The sequence below is a fragment of the Nicrophorus vespilloides genome, unplaced genomic scaffold (genome assembly GCF_001412225.1).
Source record: "Nicrophorus vespilloides isolate i.1.1-1 unplaced genomic scaffold, Nicve_v1.0, whole genome shotgun sequence".
NCBI lineage: Eukaryota > Metazoa > Arthropoda > Insecta > Coleoptera > Silphidae > Nicrophorus > Nicrophorus vespilloides.
Genome location: NW_017097677.1, coordinates 65,233 through 84,872, shown reverse-complemented (window position 1 = coordinate 84,872; position 19,640 = coordinate 65,233). Strand labels below are relative to the sequence as shown.

The 19,640-nt window shown below is 30.8% G+C and overlaps 4 protein-coding genes and 2 pseudogenes across 7 annotated transcripts; 3 read left to right on the top strand and 3 right to left on the bottom strand.

The window, feature by feature from the left end:
• The first annotated feature begins 2,281 nt into the window (after window positions 1-2,281).
• LOC108560686 (UMP-CMP kinase 3-like) lies at window positions 2,282-2,566 on the top strand. The gene has a single exon (XM_017918342.1). It carries the CDS (start codon window positions 2,282-2,284, stop codon window positions 2,552-2,554), a length of 273 nt encoding a protein of 90 aa, XP_017773831.1. The 3' UTR covers window positions 2,555-2,566.
• Window positions 2,567-2,575: 9 nt separating this feature from the next.
• LOC108560685 (adenylate kinase isoenzyme 5-like) lies at window positions 2,576-3,068 on the top strand. The gene is made up of 2 exons (XM_017918341.1): window positions 2,576-2,857; window positions 2,917-3,068. The coding sequence occupies exons 1-2, from the start codon at window positions 2,600-2,602 to the stop codon at window positions 3,049-3,051; spliced, it is 393 nt and encodes a 130-aa protein (XP_017773830.1). The 5' UTR covers window positions 2,576-2,599; the 3' UTR covers window positions 3,052-3,068.
• Window positions 3,020-4,174, top strand: LOC108560683. 2 transcript variants are annotated; one of them, XM_017918339.1, is made up of 3 exons: window positions 3,020-3,448; window positions 3,535-3,990; window positions 4,049-4,174. In XM_017918339.1, the coding sequence occupies exons 1-3, from the start codon at window positions 3,088-3,090 to the stop codon at window positions 4,108-4,110; spliced, it is 879 nt and encodes a 292-aa protein (XP_017773828.1). In that variant the 5' UTR covers window positions 3,020-3,087; the 3' UTR covers window positions 4,111-4,174. The 2 variants fall into 2 exon arrangements, with proteins under 2 accessions (XP_017773828.1, XP_017773827.1); XM_017918338.1 differs by having other exon boundaries at window positions 4,046-4,174.
• Window positions 4,129-4,784, bottom strand: LOC108560684 (annotated as a pseudogene).
• Window positions 4,785-6,299: 1,515 nt separating this feature from the next.
• Window positions 6,300-7,299, bottom strand: LOC108560696 (annotated as a pseudogene).
• Window positions 7,300-7,767: 468 nt separating this feature from the next.
• Window positions 7,768-12,309, bottom strand: LOC108560694 (methionine-R-sulfoxide reductase B1). 3 transcript variants are annotated; one of them, XM_017918353.1, is made up of 4 exons: window positions 12,049-12,309; window positions 11,803-11,958; window positions 11,497-11,658; window positions 7,768-8,223 (listed from the first exon to the last, which is right to left on the bottom strand). In XM_017918353.1, exons 1-4 carry the CDS (start codon window positions 12,161-12,163, stop codon window positions 8,027-8,029), a joined length of 630 nt encoding a protein of 209 aa, XP_017773842.1. In that variant the 5' UTR covers window positions 12,164-12,309; the 3' UTR covers window positions 7,768-8,026. The 3 variants fall into 3 exon arrangements, with proteins under 3 accessions (XP_017773842.1, XP_017773844.1, XP_017773843.1); XM_017918355.1 differs by having other exon boundaries at window positions 7,768-8,187; XM_017918354.1 differs by having other exon boundaries at window positions 11,803-11,925; window positions 12,049-12,307.
• Between the last annotated feature and the right edge of the window lie 7,331 nt (window positions 12,310-19,640).

Here is a 19,640-nt window from a genome sequence, read left to right as displayed (position 1 = left end):
GTATTCAGGGACTTAATTGTCTTGGAATCGTTCATAATGTATACAATGAACGTGTGGTATTGATATTTGCCTACAATTTTAAACTCTAACGGTATTTATATAATATTGTAAATATGCTTATGATGGTAATAACATACTTATAAACAAATGTCCCTTTACTTGGTATGGAAAACTAAAGCAACAATTAATAATAATATATATAATTAGTATACATAACAATTAAAAATTAAATTAATTATTTAATTAAAAAAATTAATCTATGATAATGAATTGTGGGCTACAACTCTTTGTTTAAAGCAGTGATTCCCAAAGTGGTCTATATCGACCCCCAGAGGTCTATGACAACCTACGTCAGCGAAAAAAAAAATGGGGGTCCATGAAATGAAAATGGGGGTCCACAATTGTGGATGTCAACATACACTCATAGTACCTATTTACTTACATTATACCAGTGGTTTCCAAACTTGATGTTACTACGCCTCTCTCAAAAGTATGTAATCATTTGGCGCCTCCCCGCCCCCCTCCATTTCATAAAAGACATAAAACTTTAGCAGATATTTGGGAAATTGCTCACTGCGACTAATATTCGCGCCTCCCCTTAGACTAAACCACGCCTCACCAGGGAGGCGCGCCTCACAGTTTGGAAAACGCTGCATTATATCTTATAATATAAAGACATATACATTATTTATAAAAGTACCAATTAATTATATATGTTTATAAAATTGTGTAAGTGGTAGGATGTAGTCATTCGCTTTGTGGTCGCAATACATTTTGAACTTGTAAAAACCTGCACATAATTTTCGGGGCTCCTCAACCTTTAAATAACAAAATTAATTAATAGTTAGAATTTACATATAAATATAAATTTACATTTAAATATAGATTTCAAAAAAATATTTAAAGCAATATCCAAAATCCAAGTATAAAAATTAATAGTCATGAACCATAAGGTAGACAAATTTTACATGTTAAGATTTTTTTTATTTTTTTGAAAAATCTTCTAAAATAGTATCAAAATCGTTTTTCAAACAAAACCCACCGTACATTTTCGACTACGAGAAAAATTACAGATAAACAATAAAAAAATATATAGTAATCATACAAATAAACTAATCATTTAATATAGTTACCTATTTAATGTAAATATTACATATAATTTCATTTAGAAAAACAAATAATGATAAACACTTTTATCTGTGTTTTATCAACTCAAACAATATTGCGAAATTGTATAAAATTATTTTCTCATTCCAAACAACTTCTGTCCAGAATAAATTCTAAAAACACAATTCTTAATTATGGTTTCACTTATGGATTCAACATCCAAATAATAAACTACAGAACCCATCTAGCGATCTCCAGTATTACAAAACCAAAATAGTTCTTCTCCTAGACATTAAATCTCACACTATGTATATCCAATCACTTCCCTCTCTAAAATCTATATTCCTAGAAATCTTAATACTAAGTTCAAATATCCGGGACGGGACAATTCCGATTTTTAACAATTCATCCCGCGAATTTAAAAAGAAATCCTGCATTTTAAAAAAATACTTTTTACCAATACCAAAAAATATAATATTGAAATAAATATAAACCAAGTCGCAGTTTATATTTGTGCGAATTAAGTGTTTTGCTTCATTACTCGAAAACAAATACGAATAGAATGAGCTATCAGTAATTTTCATGGTATTAATATTAATACCATGAAAATTACTGATAGCTCATTCTATTCGATTTTCGAATAAAAAGGGTGTAAAATTTATAAAAAAAATAATTTAATGCCTGAAGAAGCAGTTCCTTGTAACAAAGAAAAAAACTAGGGTGAATTGAATCAGTCATTTTTGTCTTTTTTTTGTTCCGCCTTACTTAAATTAAAATCTGGTTACCAATATCTCAAGCCCTAATTTTTATCCCGCCCTCAATTAACATTTTTTTTTGCACAATATTAATTAAGTTAGTGTAGATGTGTGTCTTGTCACTAGTAATAAAAGCTCTTTTGCTTTTTGTATAAAATCTTTTATTACGAATTATTTTGTTATTGTTTTACAAAAGTAATTCCATACTAAATAAGTATATATTTATGAATAATAAAACTTATTTACTTTAATTAAATCAGAATGTTTGTTTACAATATTGGCGTTCTTTGAAATTTCATATTTTATTTGATATTGTGTCAAAATTTCGATGGGGTCAGGAACGAGCAAGAAATTTTGCGTAAACGTTTTATACTTGATTGGTACATTATTATTAATATTAGATGCATTAGATTCCGGAAATGCAGCGGTTATCGTACGATATGTCCCCGCTGCAGGAGCTAAAAGTACCAATAATATGGTTGATCGGTGGACCAGGCACCGGAAGGGACACTCAATCGGCGATTTTGGAAGACTTCTACGGGTTCGACGTGATTAAAATAGGCAGTTTGCTCAGACAACATGCGAGCAACGAAACAGACAGAGGTCGAGTCATTAAGGAAAACATCGAGAAAAAAGTTAAAATAATTCCAGACGTAATTCGGTTCCATATAAGTTTCATAGATTTATATTAATTCCATGCTTCCAAGACTATAATCATTGATATCGTCAAGGAGGAAATGTTGTCCAGGGCTCCGTGGTCCTGTGGATTCCTTCTGAACGGCTTTCCTCGTAACGCATCTCAAGCGGACATGTTCGTAAACGAAATTTGCGACGTGGACGTCATCATCTATTTGACGTGCAACATCCCGATGATGATATCTCGTTCGCAATTCAAGTCAGAAACCAGGAAACTTCACGACATCAAAGAAGAAATTTCCCATTATCAAAAGAATATATCGAGAGGCATTAAGAAGTACAACGCCAAAATCGAGAGAGTAATTTAATTCGTTATTATTTATTAATTTGAGAAATTATGTTTTTTATTTAACATCAGTTTGACTCGACGAAGGCCGCACCGGATATTCTATTCCCAAAAATTCAATCCGCGATTGACGTTCGCGTGTTTTCTGAAGGAAATGAGAGGGAACATCCGGCAACTGCACTCACCGTTAATGACATTCACGATTGACATCGCACTGTGTCGGTGCGAAATATACAAGTCAACATGTACATTAATGCGAAAATAAAGGTCCTGTTTCTGGTTGTCCACTTTTGCATCACCATTCTCGGCGTACGTCAATGTTTGCTCGAAGAATTGAGGCTCAGAAAATATCACAAAGTCAAAGCTTGCAGACGATCGCAGGCCACGATCACATCACAGACAAACGTTCGAGATCTAAGTGAGTGCATCTCCTACGCTAGGGAGAAAAAAGGATTGGCATTCAATTTTAGTCCATTCTACGTCAAAGACAGCAGAATAAATGTACACAATTGTCAAGTGCTTGGGTGTCCGGAAACTGCGAATCTAACAACTCTAGTCAAAGACGCGGCTTTTGATTATTACAGTTCTTATGGAAATTATTCAGGTAAATATCATCAATATATATATTGTATTGTATACAGGTATGTATATGATGTTCTTCGTGAAATAAATATAACTTATATATTTAAGCACTGGATAATTCGCATTGTATTAAATCGATTGGGATGTTTCGATTAATCGATGTAAAAGAAAACTACAGTACTGCTATTGACCAATGCCAGAAATTGGGTGGAGATTTGGCTCACATATTAAGCGAATCCAGGACAAACGCTCTCTCAAATTTAGTTTCAAACTTTGTAAGGGATTGGTACAAAGTGGCATTCGTTGGATTGGATGATACACGACGTGAAGGATTGTTTGAGACCCCTTTGGGCGATCCAATCACCTGTTACAGATTTAGGGCCTGGGGACCAGGACAACCTAGGAATGTTATGAAGAGTGACGACTGCGTTGTTCTAGATTCCAAAAAGACTTGGAAAGTTATAAGCTGCTCACACACATTACCTTTCCTTTGCGAATATTATCCAAGCTCTGCTATATCTGGATCATATGAAGACGTCGATTGCGATGATTTGGATGATTCAGGTAGTAATTTGTGTTATAACATTTTCATTATTTTATTAACATTAATATTTTTCAGAAGAACAAGGTGAATGTATAACCGACAAACGAAAAACAAATAGAATAAAACGTAGATGTTATTAATTTTTTTTATTGTAAAATAATCAAACAGATTAAATATTTATGCATCAAATGAACAGAAAGCTGAAGCCAGGATCCTTAAAGTATTACATAAGCATTAAATATCTTTCACATTTTCATTGTCCACAGCTTTTAACAAGTCTTTATGGTTTTTTATTATTTTTAAATATTTGCAATCACCTTCTTCCAGGTTGAACTTGGCGATAAAGTAAACCTTCTTCTGGACCAATGAAAACCAGTGTGGTACATTAGACCACATCTTCTCGTAAGGCATGTTGTTCATATCGAACCAATTTATTGGAGACATCTCCTCGCTTTCTGTGATTTGTCCGGAAAAGGTTGTAGCATAGAAAATATGAACAATATATAACGTGTTCTTTTCTTCGTGATTCACTAAGATGCATCCGATGTGGTTCAATTCGGCTACCAAGTTACATTCCTCCTTTAACTCTCTCGCTGCTCCCTCCAGAAGACTCTCACCATTTTCTACCTTTCCGCCAAATCCGTTCCAAAGGTTCGCTCCAAAACCTCTTGTCTTATAACCGAGAAGTACTAAATCTTCTTTAGTGATGAATACCAATGTCATTACTTTCGAATTCATTGTATTCTTCCAATTACATATTAATACAGCGCTTATTTCAAAATATGTAATTATCATTTAATTAAAATTAACACAATAATTGATATAATGAAATTTTATGTAATAAAATAGTAATAAATATACATATAGAGAAATATAGAGTATAATGTCACTGAATAACTGTCAATTTTTTTGAAAATTTTGATTAGTATGAAAAATTAATCTATATTTACTTTGTGACAAAAAATTCAACATATCTTCATTTTTTCTGGCGTAAAATATATACACAGACACGGGTTTACGTATTTACTTTATACTTCAACTTTCTCTAAATTCGTTAGACTAATGAATGCATTTGGCCGCTTCTGATCCACTAGCGTACAAAAATAGAATATGTTTGGAACAGAATACGAGAAACTTGACATTTCTTTCGCTCTCTAAACACTTATTCGTTGCTAATTATGGATGCAACCTTTCGGATATTTGGTGTTCCTGTCAGTGTTGGTAATTGTATTGTTGCTTTTGATCAAGCTTTTCGGTCCATATTAACAGATTATCAGACTAAAATAAGATTTAAAATTATTTTCTTATATTATAATTATTGCTTACTTACATGTTTTACATGGGCTATGGTTTGTTTATCTCATGATCAAGTTAGTCACATTCTCAAAAGCACTCATTATTCATTCTCGCAGTTTTCAGTCACTCCTTCCACCAATTTATAACAGCATTTCGATTAACCCGTTAAACTATAACAATTATTTTAGTATAGGTGATGTACTTCACTCTCGATTAAGACTAATGTCGATCCTTTGACATTCTTACTGAAACTAATTCTTAAATACTACTTACAAAGTTAATTATTATTACAATGGAGCGGGACTTGTGATAGGGAGTAGGGATTCATTTATAAATGGATGATTAAGCGATTCCATGGCAATCAAGCTGGGTGGTTTTGTTTACTGCAACTCGCGCTCAATTATATTTGTTTATATAAAAAGTATATCGATTAGGAGTGTTCCTAAGAGGACTCTTTGTATTTTATATATGTTTATTTTAAAACGTGTATCCACTTGATTGATCGTAGAAGTGAGGTATGCACTTATTAAGGTTTGGATACTACAAAATAATGCTTCAGAATTTAAAGAAATAATTTAAGCCAATAATTCCTTGCAAAATTCGTGAAAAGAAAATTCAATGCTATCAGCGTAATGATCTTCTCTGATATTAATTATAAATCACTTGCAAATTGTTATATTTGTTTTTTTTTTTCAAGGAGATTTCTTAGTAAAAGTTAATATTTATTATTTATATTTGAATCTCTCAAAATATAGATTTAAAAAAAAAAGAAATTGGTACTCAAAAAAATATTATAAATTACATAAATATATAAAATCATTTCCGCAATGTTGTTAAGGACATAACCCTGGTTGGGTTATCAGGAGTAGAAGGTTAGCTCCAACTGAGTGATTACACGACAGGAGAATAAGAGAGAAAACAATGTTAAGGAAATGGGAAATTAGGGATCAGCATGTTTGTTGTATTTGTGTGCGTGTGTGGTGAAAAAGATAAAAATAAATAAATAAATGTTTATATTTTCACATTAAGTATAATCATTTATCAACAATTTGTTATTTAGCATATTTTATGTTCTGTTGTCAGAATAACCGTCGACAATTTAGAAATTATATAAATAAAGTATCGTAAGAGCAACGTGCGACTTTATTAGAAGAAACTAATAAATGTGTCAACGGTAAATAAGAAAAACAAAATAGATATTGTTGAAATTTATTTCAATATAAAAAAAGACAATCTATCAATATAGTTGAGGAACCAAAAACCTGTTCTATTTTATTTGTTAATTCCATTTACCAATTCTTCATAATTATTAAAAACACTTAAACTTTTGTCAACGCATTCCAACATGTCTCTATCAATCCTTGCAATGAAGTAAACCTTCTTACGGACCAATGAAAACCAGTACGGTACATCTGGCCACATACTGTCATATGGCATGTTTGTCATATCAAACCAACGTATGGGAGACATCTCTTCGCTCTCAATGATTTGTCCGGAATAAGATGTAGCGTAAAAAATATGAACAATATACGACTTGTTTTCATTTAGATGATTGTAGGTGATGCAGCCGATTTGGTTTAATTCGGCAACCAAGTTACACTCCTCTTTCAGCTCCCTGGCGGCACCTTCCAGTAGAGTCTCAGCATTCTTCACTTTACCACCGAACCCATTCCAAAGTTTCGCACCTAAACCTCTAGTTTTGTATCCAAGAAGGACAAAACCACCCTTGATAATAAATATCAGGTTCATTGATTTTGAATTCATTTTACACATCCGACTACATATTAATAATTGAATGGGATTCTTGTTTTTTTTAATGGTGTATTGTTGACAGACGTTTACATTATATTGGAATATTTTGTATGTTAAATGGTCCCTCCCATTCGTTATCAGAGTGAACATTAACCGAGATATCTATATATCAGAATATGCTAAATCAGGGGTTTCCAAACTGTGCGCCGCACATTGACGTACTTGTTATAATTAATAAACTGGATTGCAATAATGTAAATATTTATTGTATATTTTCTAAAAAAAAAAGTTTTGAAAGTCTAATTATTATTTTTAAATTAACAAGATGAAGAACGGTGACACAAATAATTTTTTTTTATTTTTTTTCTTTTAATTTCTTTTTATATAGCCCGGATTGAAAAATAGTACACAAAATAATTTTTGATACATAAATGATCATTTTTGATATTGTCACAACCGATTACCCACATAATATAACATAGGAATACCTTATGTTGATAATTTAATAATTTTCTTTGTTTTTATTTTAGAATACATTTACTTAAAACTTAATTTAACTCGGGGATTTTCTGGATTATGATTATGTAGATTATGAAAATAATAACTTGGTAAGAAAAAAATGCAAACTATAATTTTATTTCAAAAAACACAGGAAAACTTTATTATTCAGTATGCATTTTAAACACAATATAGGTTAATTTACAGAAGCACATAAAATAATGCTCGCGTACTAAAGCTTAATAGAGTCAGAAACAAGGAATAACGAGAATTCAAGTTTACATATGTTATATAAAAAGATCAATTGAATACTAACATTAAGTAAAAAAATATGACATTAACAGTGATTAATTTAGATTTGCATCGTCAACGCTTTTGGGATAGAGCTGTTATTGCTGTAGTTTTATAGAGTTTGGATATAGTTTAGGCCAATGTCGATCTTCCTAGTGAGGTATATAGTTTAGGTTTAGAAATACGAATAGTCTTCAATTGAATAGGCGGAAAATCTTCTTAGCTTTTATTCGCATCGCCTTCATCGCCTGCGGCCGGTATGAAATTCATCGAGGCCGAATTGATGCAGAACCTCTTCCTCTTCGGAGGTGGACCATCGTCGAAGACGTGACCCAAATGTGCATCGCACTTGGAACAGGTAACTTCGGTACGGATGCGACCTGGTTGGGTTATCAGGAGTAGAAGGTTAGCTCCAACTGAGTGATTACACGGCAGGAGAATAAGAGAGAAAACAATGTTAAGGAAATGGGAAATTAGGGATCAGCATGTTTGTTGCATTTGTGTGTGTGTGTGGTGAAAAAGATAAAAATAAATAAATAAATGTTTAGTGCGCCCAAGAGAAATATGTGCATATAAATATGTGTTAATTTAAAAATTAAGCATGATCGAGAGAGGGATTTTGGTCGAGGATAGAGAGAAACGATGGAAGAAAAACAGTACAATTAGCGTCCCCAAATAAATTTGAAACAGAAAGAAATAAAATAAACGAATGTATTCACACAAAGTGATGACAGCAGAACGAGAAGCAACGATGAAGCAACCAACCTCGGAATGCGTAATAAATGGTTAGAGTCACATCCTCGTTAATCCAATTTATACTTCACGTACGGATAAATTTTCACCTGGCGAAAATAAGTGGCCGCCAGTTATTTGACTACGCGCTCTGATTTCCTCGCGGAAAAACAAGCACAAGAAGCAGCAAATAAGAAAAGTCCTTCCTTAAATCCTGTGCGTGCGTGTTGAACATATAAACTTTGCAGAGAAGTGTTTCGAAGCAGTTGCGTTCATGCAGTATACATGTAAACATTTGCCAATAGCGCGAACAACAGCAGCAGAACTCGATTCCCGGTTTCCTTTACGTGATTTGTATTATGAAACACCGCATCCACTTATAGGCATATCAGGTAAGGGAGATTTCATCACAAAGACCGACCAAACAACAAAGCTGTATCCCGCTGTCCTTATTTTCCAAAGTAAAAGTTACCATCGATTATATAATCGAGTATTATTGATAAAAACAACTTAAGATGAAAAATATCATCTTCGTTTCTCGCGAAAGAATATTAATATGCTATGTAAATGTAACAATAAGCAACCTCAAATACACTAGTTACAATTATGTATAGGTTAACAATAGGTGTGATGAATATGCAAAGAAGTGTGTAAGTAAAGCAAATTTTTTATATGTTATCACAGATCACAGTTCACAAATGTAACGGAACCAAATGGTAAATTCATTGATTTTCAACTAAAAATAAAGTAAAGCTCATGTTTAAAAATAGTTGATATGAATAATTATAATTACTTTTATTATTTTCTTAACACGGGTAAGGTTAATCAATTTAAAGTAGTGGTGCAGTTTTCAGGTCAGTTTTTCATGCCAACACAATTTAAATTTCTTATCGACTTTTCTTTTAGAGCAAAGTAATTTTGGCTTGATTACAATAATTTTATAATAGTAAAAATAATTTGAACATGCAAGCTTATGATGTACTAAATGATTATTCGTTGCATTTGCGTTATTCGAACAGTCTTACCGAAACTATAAATAAACGATGGGCGTGCGACGCGTACGCACTACAAATATATTCTTTATATATAATCTTTATTTAGGCATAGTGTCCTTATAACTGAAACCTCGAAAGGTTCGATGTCTATAATATTTTATATATAAGGTAATGAATTGTTATATTAATATACTAAATTGTAATCAAAATTGAAAAAAAAAATCCGAATTTAAGTAATCAAGTATTTTAAACTCTAAAAATTAGTTAATATTAACATTAAATAATTTATTATTAAATATAGAAATATTATTTGCTATTTAACGCGGAAATAAGACGTTATTTGACCCAAAATGATCCAATAAACATTGTATATAATAATATACTAATTAAAAATTAGAATTGATTTATCATTCATATTTTTAGAAACTAAATAACCATTTATTACGCATTTTATATACAGTTATGACAAATGATATGTATTCACAATAATTTTGAAAATAACTTATGAAATAATAACTATAACAAGTTAAAAATGAACTATATTAAAAAATTATTAGAATTGATATATCGTATGCAACGAGCAACGATATAGATCAATTGTAGTTAATTTTATAAGAATGTAAACAAGAAAACCTTGATCTATCACCTCATGATCTAATGGAATATAAAATTATTTCATTTATTATTTATAGATCGTAATACTAACTTGAAAAGAAAAATAAGATATTATTTATCAATGTACGAAGTCGAATTTCGCAATATTACAATATTTTGAAATTTTGCAAATTATGATTATAGTTAATATTATACCAATATAGTAAATAAATAAATATTTTCAGAATTATCATCAATGTTTTGAATGCTTCATATATATTATTTGTTAATGTTGAAAGCGAGCCAGGATTAAGTGGGATTTTTTCGAATACAGGAAAACATTGAAACACAAAACAAGATCACACACAAAAAAGTGGAAACGATAAGTTGATAGCGGCAACAGAATATTACATATGCAGTTCGAGGAAACTGTGGTTTCGGCCTACTGCAAACTTATCTCGCAACAGCATTAGCACGAAACCAACCTTGAACATACCATTAAACAAGATAATTGTCCAAATAAAATATTTCAAACAAGCCCGTGATTACGCTTCCATTCAATGCAGATTGAAACTGAATTGCTTCAGCATTATATGATCATTACATTGACGCTGCGCACTTTTTGTAATATTATTATCAAATTTAACGTTGACCTTCTTTGAATAATATCGCAATGATAATTATGAACAACATCTGTATGTAACAATTAATATTCGTTTTATTAAATAGATTGAGTTTCAAATAGATGTATATAATAGCAATGGATATTTGTTTATTGTTGTTTGAGGTTATGTATAAGAAAAATATAGAAATATTCCACTGTTCTCTAAATATAGAAAAAAAAATGATTTTCTTGCGTCTTTGTTGTTAAATGTATATAGTTTCAATGTGCATTAAATATTAGACGCAATTTCCTGTTGTGTTAACATTCCGACAATGGTTTGATAAAATGCGAAAACTTTATAAGGCGATATTGAATCGAGTGCAACGGAATCGTATATTGCAATGAGTAATTTAGCAATTATTCAAACTGCTGTCTTGAATTGAAAACAGTTCCGTTATGTGCAGCGTCCAATTAAAGTGTAATTACAGAAGCAAACAATAAGGCAAGTCACTGACACGAATAAACTATTTATAAAACACATTAAAGCCAAGATTCCAGAGCTGCAATTACTATTATATTGAAATCGGTTCCGACGATAAAGAACTCGTGCGCCTTTTCGCCAGTATCGGAGTGCTATTACTGCAATACCATCTTTCGTTGATTAATGCGACAATTCTCTGGGGTTACAACTAATACTACTGTGTGGTCCACATCGAAAATAAAAAATAAGGAACGGCTTGGAAGCACCACCACACAACTCTTACCTCCACTAGTGTCTGGTGTTAATTTTATTTTGCCCTTGTCGAGGACCTCGTTGAAAGCAGGCCATCCGCAACCACTGTCATATTTGGTGTCGGAGGAAAACAGGGGCTGCTCGCAGCATATGCACACGTAAGTTCCTTTATCGTACGTCTTGTTGAAGCAACCTGAAATCAAGCAAGCGATAAACAAAAGTTATATGTCGTTGGTAACAACTGCTGTCAGGTAGCATGCACCTGAATCATAAGGAGCATTTGAAAAAAATGTTCTATTTGTATTATCGGGTTCGAATATGTAAGGGAAATAATTACCCGTGAAAGGTCTCTCGGTGCCCTTTTCCTGGGTCACTGTGTACTGCAGGGGCGTTAATCGTTTTCTCAATTCCTCCTTATCAGCCATCCTGGAGGTGGAAGCGAAACAGCGCGAGGTGAAGTCTGAGGCGGCGGATCGTGAAATGAAACACACAGCTTACGTTTAAAAAAGAATGACTACTTCTAAACTTGGTATTGAATTCTATTTGGGTCAGAAAAAGTAGTGTGCGTATGAATTATATTTACATGGCAGAGAGGTGGTGGCTGCGGCGTTGCAGTGGCGTAGGTGCCTCGAGCCCCCTTGCAGCACTCGCAGGACCGGCCGGCAGGAAACCAGACTGCTGCAAACACGACCGAACATATGTACAGAGGGAACACCTACCTCTCTACCTTTGAACACGCGACCGGGCCGAACCCGTCCTCTGCTGTAATCGATTACGAAACAGTCTCTGGAATTGTTGTTTCTGCAATGCAATACACATTGGATATGTCCACTGGATCGACCTTCAGTCGGACGCGCGGTTGCCTTATTTCATATGGAACAGCACGACTTGTCGCAAATCCTATTGCGTTTAATGCAGTATACATTTCTTCGTAAAACTTTGTTTACGCTATATTTTCTTCTATAGTGAAATGTATCGTTGTAATATCATGTTTCAATGGGATACGGAAAACCGTAGATTAGATACCAACACCTAACAGTCACATACAAATTAAAATGCAAATAGTCGACTAGATATATTTTGTTTTGTTTACATATAAAATGTAATTATTGACATTATGACATATTCAAACTAAAGGATTTACCATTAAAAAAATAAAGCCTCACAAGAGATAATTAAAAATTTAGCTAATTATTTATTACTATCGAATAATTTGTTTTTTGAAAAACTATCTATTTTCTTCAGATTAGCCATGACAATTCAACCATGTGTTTTTGAGAGTATCCTATTTGACTTTTTTAGGAGTACATAATGCTTTATGAGTATAACAACCATAGAAATGATCATACTATATAATTTAGACTATACCAGTGATTCTCAAACTATACCCCGGGGCGCCAGAGCTGTGCGAAAATTCTGATATATTAACAAATCGTTCGCTCTGAGTTAGTGATTCTCAAAGTGTGGGTCGCGACCCCCCTGGGTAAAATATTTGGTGGGTCGCAAAAAATTAATAATAGATCAATCCTGGTTATTTTTCTACACGTACCCATTCTTCGGGGGGTCGCAGAAACTTTTTATGTTTAATGTTTTGAGAAAACTCTGATATATTAAGATATCCGGAAACCGAAAAAGTTTGGGAACCCCCTACACTATAATATAATGAATCAGTTTTTTTAAATTTATATACTATTATAAAAAAATAGCAATGGACAATCAGTAACAAATTTAAAAGAAAAAACAGTGAAAACATCATTATTCTGTATAATTTATGAGGAAAATAAGAAGAATATCATTATTAGTTGCTAAATTTGTTATTTAAATAAGAGGTATACATATTATTATATAACAATGTTTATTGGCTAATAGTCGTAGTCTTTCTGCCCGAAAAATATTATTTTACATTAAGAAGTATTTATAGAAATAAATGAATTTATTCAATAATTCAATTAATTCTATATTTTGAATTTGAAATTCGCGGAAGAGTTTAGTACTCAGTGCAAAGTTTACACCAACCTTTACAGTATAGAAATATATTCACTTTCTTAACATATGAAACAGTTAAATGTTGAATATTTATCTCAATGCAGAAATATCTACTTTTTTGAGTGTAAAAGGCATATACGATTACAATTTTTAATTCTAAGTAAGCTAAAATCTCAAAATACTTGAAAATGAGTTTAATTTAGTTGATAAAAAAACATTACCAATTAATAAGATCATCGATAAAGTTTAATAATTTAATTAACATTTTGAAATATTAGGTTGTGTAATAAGTTCCCGCGTTTTTTTTTTCCTGCAAATTTGTGTTTTCTTAGGTAAAGTATATATATGCATTCACAAGTATTTTTATTGCTCTACACACCTATCTGCTTTAATTTTTCGAAATAAATAATTTTAATCAACTTTCGCACTATTGAAATGGAAGTTGCAGGAGGCAAAAAATTTGTTTTTTGGCATTGCTATATTTCTCCTTTCATCGTGGACAAAAAATGCTATGGAAGCAGTTCGCGAAATTTATGACGTGATGGAGTATATGTTATAGCTCAGAGGACTGCTGAAAATTGGGTTTTCAAGTACAAAAATGGCAATCAAGATCTTCTAGGAAGACAATTATTTGCGACTGGTGAGACTGTAAAGGTGTAATATTCTAGATAGCATTCCTTGTTTGTCGACAAAGAATGCTATCTCGGCTAACTTCATCATGTGAACGAAGCAATTCTGTAGAAAAGGGCCGATCGACGTGGTCAAGTCATCTTTCTTCACAAAAATTCGTGTCCAAAAACCGCAAACATCGTCAAGGAGGCTCTGAATAATGTCGAATGGGTGTTCTACCACATCGTTCATATTCTCCGGACCTTACGTGAGATCTTGTAAATAATTATGGTTTATGACACTGCTAATTCTAATTACATTTCAAAACTCATTTTTCATGAAACTATAAATTGACTATTCGTCAATATTGATGCTACATTCTACAAAATACAGTTAAACATAAAACAGATGTGCAACATTACAAAACCCTTACATCGATTTTTATTTATCAGCGATATTTTAACCTACATTTATTGTTTATGTACAGGACGAACTTGTAAGATATATATTTACATTTAGATTCAAATCCAGATGATACATATGAAATTCAATTTCATAAATGCGTAACATTATGTGTTCATTTTCAATTGATTTCTACATATAATAGATTAGTTTGACACGTACTTATTTTGAAATATTAATATATTCTTATTTATTTACAATTTTTTGTACTCTCTAAAAGTGCTATTGATTGAAATATTTTTTCCACGCTTTGTTATAAAAACGTATATATTTCAGCATTTCATTTATTTAAAAAATAAAGTTATAATAAAGAAATAATCTTAATAGACATAATGCGAATTATCAATAAGAAATGAATAGTTTTAGTTTTAACAATTAAAACTACTTTAAACTAGTTTACATTAGCGTATTATTTGAATACATACACCTGATCACAGTGAACTTGGTCTGTGTAGGTAAAATAAAATTCTAAAAAAATACGTTGCGTTGGTTAAAAAAATAGAAATAGTAGTCAGCTTGGGGCTAATTTTTTCACTTTTAAGGAAAGAGATTATCTATATTTATCAAATATACTATTTGACTTTATATTTATAGATTGATTACTGTATTATATACAAATAATATGTCTGGTATATCTTATTAGAAATTATTTATTGATTAATTGATAATATTCTTAAGATTTTTTTACATTTTAATTTTATTAGTAGTTTTGCTGATTTTGGATTAGATATATGTAATCACTTAAATTTTGAAATTGTAAACTTTATCTTAAAACTTAATAATTATCGAGCGTAAAACTTTTTCTTTACGCTGAGAAAATTCCTGCAGATTGATATTATTTTTTTAAGAGACAAGTAAGAAATAGACTGTAATAAAATTGTATTTGTATTATCAATAGTAATTTTAGTAGCAATCTCATGTGTGTAAGTTTACAATATTTTGTAGTATCGCACTCATAGCACTTCTGGAGAAGCATAATTTAAAGGAAAAAATAATTATATGTATTTTATAGAAATTATTTTTATTTTAAAGTTTTCAACATCTTTTTTATAATGCAACTAAGAAGATTTCACAAAATTAACTCTTATTAATAAAAGTCCCAAAAAGGGACCAATAAATTCGATTATGGAATTTAAATATAACCCCAAATATCAAGCAATATATATGTCAATATTTCTAACGTTGACTTCAAATTTGATATTATGACATGCGGAAGGGGGAAATATTGCCTTTGGGTGTGTACAAGATTCCAGTGAAGATTCGGAGACCAGACTAAAGTAATGTCATCGACTTGGTCGTCCGCTCGAGAAGTTCACAAGATTCGACGATGGGACGTAGCTGCAATCGCGATGAGCAATGAGAACTTCGCCAAGTTGAATAAGATTCTACCAAATAGCAGCGATCACTTCGACTATCTACATACCAGGCCAATATCCTACTCGAAGTATCAACTAGGGAAGCCCTATCGTCGAAGGAGCTGCATGCCTAATCATTTCGAAATTCTGCGCCAACCACAACCCAAGGGAATCATTTTTATTTGGCCACAGAGGAGGAACTTCTACTACGAAAGAGAGTACACATTTTTGGTCAGATTCTTATCGCAAGTCTTCTACTGGTTGCACGCTATCGGATTGTTCCCATGTGGATCAGGTTAGAGTCATGATACAAATATATACAAGGAACACCCAAGTGCATATTAACGGTTCCCAAGACCCTAAATGTGAGGAGTGGGATGTAAACAAATCTTAAGATTAACAAAATATAATAGTGAAATACAGTTGATTCCGCTTAATCGCGACTAGTACATTTTGTCCCTATTAACCAGCTGGCCCAATTATCCGAAGTTTTACAAAAATTACAGGATTATTATTTCTTTTAATATTTTATTTAATAAATTGGATACGTATGCATACATATTAAAAAATTGTATACAATAGAAAATGATATTAATTCTTAACAATGAATATGTATTAATAAGGCGCGGTCCGTCCATGGATTCGGCTCAAGCAACATTCATGGATCCTGTGGTTGCGCCGCATCCATGGGCCCGGCGTCACGGGGGTTCACACATGATTACTGTCCCGATTAAACGGAATATTGTCTCGAAAAAGCGGAGTAAATTTGTGTTATTTCCTTAGTTTTGTTTCCGTTCTTTAGGAGCGGTATCCCAATTAAGCGGAATCGACTGTATGTACTATTCAGAACAGATGTTTATGTTTGGTTATAATTCAATAAGTCAATTAATGATATAATTTATAACATTAATCGTTTTGTGATGTTTGTCTTTATATATTGTTACTGGTCTGTCGGGTGTACCTTGTATGTTACTAAACTCATCAACGCACAAATTCAAGGTGCGTCTTATAAACATGTACACAGAAAAATAATATACAATAAAACATAATTGACTACAATACAATTAACAAATAGATTCCGATTTATAATATAAACAATTGTAATCGAATATCCGATGAAATCCGATATTGTAAATATTAATACAATACAATGGTTTACTATTCATTTTCTTAGTCAATATTTATTTAAAAATGAATGAATTCTGGTAGTTGCAATACTTGCAATAAACTTATAGCATAATAAATTTAATGTTTTAACTTGCATATCAATTATTGGTATAATTTAAATTACAAATTGCAATAACATTTAGATTTTTAAAATAAATATAGACTTATAGTGATTATATGATTTTTTTTTATAAAAGTATACAAATGTAGATATAGTATATAAGAATGCCACAATAATTTCTATGCCAGTGATTATCAAACACTGTTCCACCAAATTTTAGTAATGTATCCAGTAAAAATTATAATGCACAGTGTGTTATAGATAAGTAAACAACTTTTAAACTTATTCTTTTTTTGTGTGTCGTCAAATTTTGAAAGTGTTAAAAGTGTGCCGCGACAAAAATAAAAGGTTGAGAATAATTGATCTATGTTATACCAATATGAAGTAAGGATTACGTCAACTATGTTTTTTGTATTTATTATCTAATAACATTTCTTATCTACAAGTGAATTGAATATAAAACAGCAAATTAAATGATAAATCAATGATACTTTGTAAATAACATTTTATGTAAAAAAAATCGAGCCGTATATATTTTAATGGAAGTAGTAATCAGTTGCTAGTAACTCACGAAACGTATATAAATATTTGCACGACCATCCAACATTTTATATATATAATTTATCGCATTTCAAGAACAAATTACAGGTAAATTTTAAATTTTGTTCATAAAAATGATATTTGTAGCAAAAACTTATAATACTTGATAACTATAAAAATTACTGAAAAAATGGTTTAGAATAGTGATTTTGACACTGGTCTAGCGTTACATTTTTTAAAGTTCATTAATTAAATTCTTTTCGATATAAATTCAAGGCTCAATAAGAAACACTGGTATACAATATTTTTTTTTAAATTAAGATCATTAATAGTTTTAATTGTATTAACAAAACATAAGTAAAAATAAAAAAACAAAGATTATTAAAAATCTATTCTATTTGAAAATGTAGATAATTCGCGGATGATAATTCCAAAGTAATAAATCACAATTTGTCAAATCTTAAAAGTAAATAGAGTACTTTCTGAAATATTTTACAGATAATTTATGGGGCACTTAAACCTATCTTGCTACCTGCTACTATCCCTTTCGCCACTGTTTCCATTTAAAAGTCTGTACATCTGTTTCTAATCAAAAACAGATATTTCTTAGTCATTTCAATAGGTTCCTTTATAGAGTTTCTATGTTCGACTTACCCAGGCCGGATATGAGCCGATTGGAGCGATTGCGCCAAATCGGGCCCCGCGCTTGATAATAATTGGTACAGTTTTTTAATGTAGAAATTTGTCTACCTTATGGTTCATGATTTTTATAGTTGGATTTTGGATTTTGTTATAAATAAATATATAAATTTAATCTATATTTAAATATGTAAATTCTAACTGTTAATTAATTTTGTTATTTAAAGTTTGAGGGGCCTCACAAAAAAAAATTCAATCGGGCCTCGCGCTTATTAGATCCGGCCCTGGATTTACCATTTGTTTCACAATAATTTGTTTCAATAAAACTGTTTAGATTTTAGATTCCTATTATGTATTGAAATTTACTTTATCGGATGACTGAATTATTTTACTGTTTCGAAAGACTTGAATTACTAAATCAAATCATATAACGTTATTTCTATATAATATTATTTAATTTGTTGAATAATAATTTCGGGAAGATACTTTAGAATCTAAAGTTTAGATGAACAGGATTTAATGGTATTAATTGATTTATCTATATGGTAAACGAAAATATGAGTAATAATGTATTGACAATTTTAATGATATGAAAAGAGGATTTGATTTGTTTAAAAATTATACAATTCTAACTTTCATAGAACATTGTTGCCATATAAATCATATATATATAATCTATAGAAGTTATATGTAAAGAATAGCTTTACTTTGACTTATTAATAAGAAACACAAAATAACAAATGAGATTAATATTTTCTTTTTCGCGTTCTAATTCATTTTATTAAAAATTTAATTAACTTACATTAGGTATCGTGTTATTTGCGAATTATGAATGAATAATTTAGTATAGAGTGGATTTATGTATTAAATTTCTTTCTGGTTATTATTTTATATGAGCTATTTCATGTTACGAGAAATTACTGTACATAATTTCATTGAAAGTTATAGATTTCTCAATTTACATGTAATATTGAGTAATTTTTTTTTTAATAAGAATTAATCAAGTTCTAGTTATATCTTTTATCTATTGAACAAACTTCCAACAGAATTAATTCTATGAACGTAAACTTAAATTAATCTTTGTTTGAAGAACTCAACTTCCGGCATTTAATAAAATGACCATGAACATATTACAATAGTGTTTATGAAGGTATTTCTATAATTAAAATTATGCATGTATGTTATGCATTAAACATGGGAAAAATTAAAAACACAATATCAAACTCAAAATAGTATGTACATCCTACGAATAATTCTCATATAAATTAAGTTTTTTTAAAAACAATGATAATAGTTCCATTAATAAAGAAAATCTTTCAGTTTTAATATAGAAAATTGTATTTGTTTTATGAGAAT